The sequence below is a fragment of the Wasmannia auropunctata genome, unplaced genomic scaffold, assembly GCF_000956235.1.
Source record: "Wasmannia auropunctata unplaced genomic scaffold, wasmannia.A_1.0 LD336103.1, whole genome shotgun sequence".
Classification (NCBI taxonomy): Eukaryota; Metazoa; Arthropoda; class Insecta; order Hymenoptera; family Formicidae; genus Wasmannia; species Wasmannia auropunctata.
Genome location: NW_012026787.1, coordinates 1716541 through 1719888, shown reverse-complemented (window position 1 = coordinate 1719888; position 3348 = coordinate 1716541). Strand labels below are relative to the sequence as shown.

At 46.0% G+C, this 3348-nt stretch overlaps 1 protein-coding gene across 1 annotated transcript; it reads left to right on the top strand.

Annotated features, from left to right (window-relative positions):
• The first annotated feature begins 270 nt into the window (after positions 1-270).
• LOC105457880 (uncharacterized protein K02A2.6-like) lies at positions 271-1374 on the top strand. Its single transcript, XM_011702799.1, has 3 exons — positions 271-385; positions 446-948; positions 1015-1374. Exons 1-3 carry the CDS (start codon positions 271-273, stop codon positions 1372-1374), a joined length of 978 nt encoding a protein of 325 aa, XP_011701101.1.
• Positions 1375-3348: the final 1974 nt, after the last annotated feature.

Below are 3348 nucleotides of genomic sequence, written 5' to 3'. Positions count from 1 at the left end.
TTCGATTACTTCATCACACATCAAATTGAGCAACTACCAGTACAAGCAGAGTTCATCGCAAGTGAAACGCGTAAAGATCCGCACTTAAGCAAGATCATTCAGATCCTGGAGAAGGGTCAATGTTTATCCCGGTTTGGATATAAAGCACCGGAAACAAATTACACGCTGTCAAGAGGCTGTTTACTCTTGGAACATCGAGTTATAATACCCCCGTCATTGCGATCTGCAATTCTTGCCGATTTACATGCAGCGTATATTGGCATTGTCAAAATGAAGGGATTAGCTCGCTCCTTCGTCTTTTGGCCAGGTATAGATGCAGATATCGAGGCCAACGTGAAAGCATGCACAGATTGCGGAAAGCATGCACACGCACCACCGGAGTATCGTGAACATCACTGGGAGTACCCCAACGGATCTTAGGAAAGGATTCATATTGATTACGCAGGTCCGGTCGCAGGTGTAATGATGTTGATTATCGTGGACGCTTATAGCAAATGGCTAGAAGTAAAAGTGACAAGTTCTACGACATCGCATGCAACTATCAGAATTCTAGATAAATTGTTTGCAGCCTACGGCGTTCCAATTACAGTCGTGTCCGATAACGGCACTCAGTTCACGTCAGCGGAATTCAAAAAATTCCTTCAGTCAAGAGGAGTCAAATATCACAAATTAACGGCTCCATACCACCCCGCAACGAATGGCCAAGCCCAGCGCTACGTTCAGACCGTCAAAGATGCACTCAAGGCTATAGCGACTACCAAGGACACGTTGCAACAAAATCTCAACGAATTCTTGCGACAGTATCGCAAAGCTCCGTACACAACCACGGGTCAACCTCCTTCGCAGCTGTTCTTAGGACGGAACCTGCGCACCCGCCTAGATTTGGTGCGACCCGGCAAGAATACTGTTGCAAAGACAGACAGGCCTCAAAGACAATTGAGCTCGTATGTAAGAACATTCCAACCTTCGCAGGCAGTTTATTTTGTTTCAGGCAATCCGCGCATGGACAGGTAGATTCCTGGAGTTATTGCAGTTCGGCTAGGAGATCTCCACTATGAGATCGAGTACAATGGTCGACGCTTTAAGAGGCATGTTGACCAACTCAGAAGCCGTCAAGAAGAGCAGAAAACGAAAAGGCAACCAGGGTCTACTGAGATGACCAGCCAAAATGCAAAAGACCAGGATCGATCGCGACGTATCCGTTATCACGGGGCGATTGGAGAAACAGCAGCAACCCAACCTGTTACTGCACCGGTAGCACCTCCAGTCAACGTTCCGGCCCAGACAACGCCTCCGCCTGCACCCACTTCGGCGCCGACACCGCGCCACTCTCAGCGACCGCGTCGACCCCCGGACAGATACACCCCATCTTAATAGTTCAAGGTTTATTTGTAGGGGAGGAAATATTATGTATTAGAGTCTAGTTTGTAAACCCGCCAACTGTATGGTACCTTCTTCCCCCTCTTTTCTTACACTCTAGTGTGTGTTATGGCCGCTAGTAACGAGCACGCAACGTGTGTATCCGTGTCTCTTAATAAAAGTGCCAGTACGAGTATTAACGAGTTCATTGACAATCCCAATTCCCCGGTCAATACACAATAATTATTAAAACCTTAAAACGAATTTTTTGTTACTTTTATTGTTTTCCTAAAAAAAATTTCCAAAGTTACCGATTGATTTTTAGGCGGTCAAGGTGGTGTAACCCCTTAAATACAATTTATACGCAATTTATTAATTTTTAAAAACATTGAGATTCGAACCTGAGATCTCTAGAACAACAGACTTGTACCCAAACACTGAGCTAATGATACTTCGTACAATGGACTTATTTCCATTATACATTCTATGCTTTTGACAATGAGTTTTCTGTCTAAACAAATACTGTAGAAACTGATTGAAATAAGAATGTATATAAACAACAAATAAAATAATCTGTATTTTTTACAAATACATCAGGGTGTTTAAATATTAAAAAATATATATATATATACGAAGTCTGTTCAAAAAGTAGCACGAATTTTGTGTTTTTTCAAAAATTATTTATTTATTCATGAATATCTATTTTAGCGTTATCGTTGCCAACGTTATTTTTGTCCTGAAAAGGACAGTTTTGTGTGTTTGAGAGATCAACCAATATTGAAAGAGATTTGGGCCGAGCCCTGAAAAGGACTCGGCGAAGAGCGTCAAAAGCTTTCTTCAGAGGCAAGGCTGTCGGCTCCGACGAGGACGTCTTCTTCTTCTGACTTTAGATGGAGACAGAAAAGTCCGTTTGTGTAGCCCTTGTAACCCGATCGGCTCTTCTTGGCTCTGGAGGTAATGGAGATAATCTTCGTGGCAGCTCCGGCCACGTAGGAGAGATTGGTTTCCGCGCCCTGACGTCCCACAGTGCCACCAGAGAATTTGGCGGCCTGGTGAGCGGTCCGTTAGGAAGCTCGATCGGAATCAGGCGCCACCGGGGTCGAAGCCTTTCGTCGAGTTCCTCAGATTGACCTCCACCGGGTACTGCTGGTGAAGGGTTACCAGTTTCCACCGATGAGAAGCTACTGGGCTTCTCGGACGGACAAGCTGACCGCCTTGGTGTGGGTACGGATAACCCTCGAGGCTCCTTTGCAGCCGAGCTGGCAGCCTCAAGGCTTCGTCGCCCCGAAGGGAGTTTTGACGGCCGAGATCGGATACGCTCGAGGTTGATCTCAGAGAGAGGCTCTCGATTAATGATGGCGAGGTATACGACCTGCTATCAGTTTTGCCGCGAAGGCAGAGGATGCTCGAACCGGTTCCGGAGCCCTCTTATATTGACTCCGCAATTGTTTTCTCCTAACGCAAAAGCGTAAATGCTCGGCGCCACCAAGCGGCGGATCGAGAAGTTCGGCGCGCGCTTATTTACAAATGGTGGCGGCTCGTTGCCGCGTTATCAAACGTATGTCAACGGTGATTCCGCCACATCTATTTTGTCCCCTTCAAAGTAATCCCCATCAGATATTATACACTTGTGCCAACGTTTTTTCCAATCCTCGAAGCATTTCAAAAAATCATTTTTTGTGATCTTGTTCAGCTTTTCCTTCGATGCCGTCTTTATCTCCTCAATCGTAGCGTAGCGTCGTCCTTTCATGGGCCTCTTCAGTTTCGGGAACAAGAAAAAGTCACAGGGGGCCAGATCTGGGGAATACGGTGGCTGCGGCATCATTAGTGTGTTGTTTTTGGCCAAAAATTCGCGCACAAGCAACGATGTGTGAGCAGGGGCGTTATCATGGTGCAAAAGCCAATTTTTGTTCTTCCACAAATCCGGGCGTTTCTGGCGGATTGCTTCGCGCAAATTGCGCATAACTTGCAGGTAATATTCCTTATTGA

What these genes read in the sequence shown, in the direction of transcription:
- LOC105457880 (XM_011702799.1), top strand. Translation starts at nt 271, where the DNA reads ATGAAGGGATTAGCTCGCTCCTTCGTCTTTTGGCCAGGTATAGATGCA. An exon ending in ACACGCACCACCGGAGTATC is followed by an intron (nt 386 to 445) that starts GTGAACATCACT and finishes TTGATTACGCAG; the next exon opens with GTCCGGTCGCAGGTGTAATG. An exon ending in AAAGACAATTGAGCTCGTAT is followed by an intron (nt 949 to 1,014) that starts GTAAGAACATTC and finishes ATGGACAGGTAG; the next exon opens with ATTCCTGGAGTTATTGCAGT.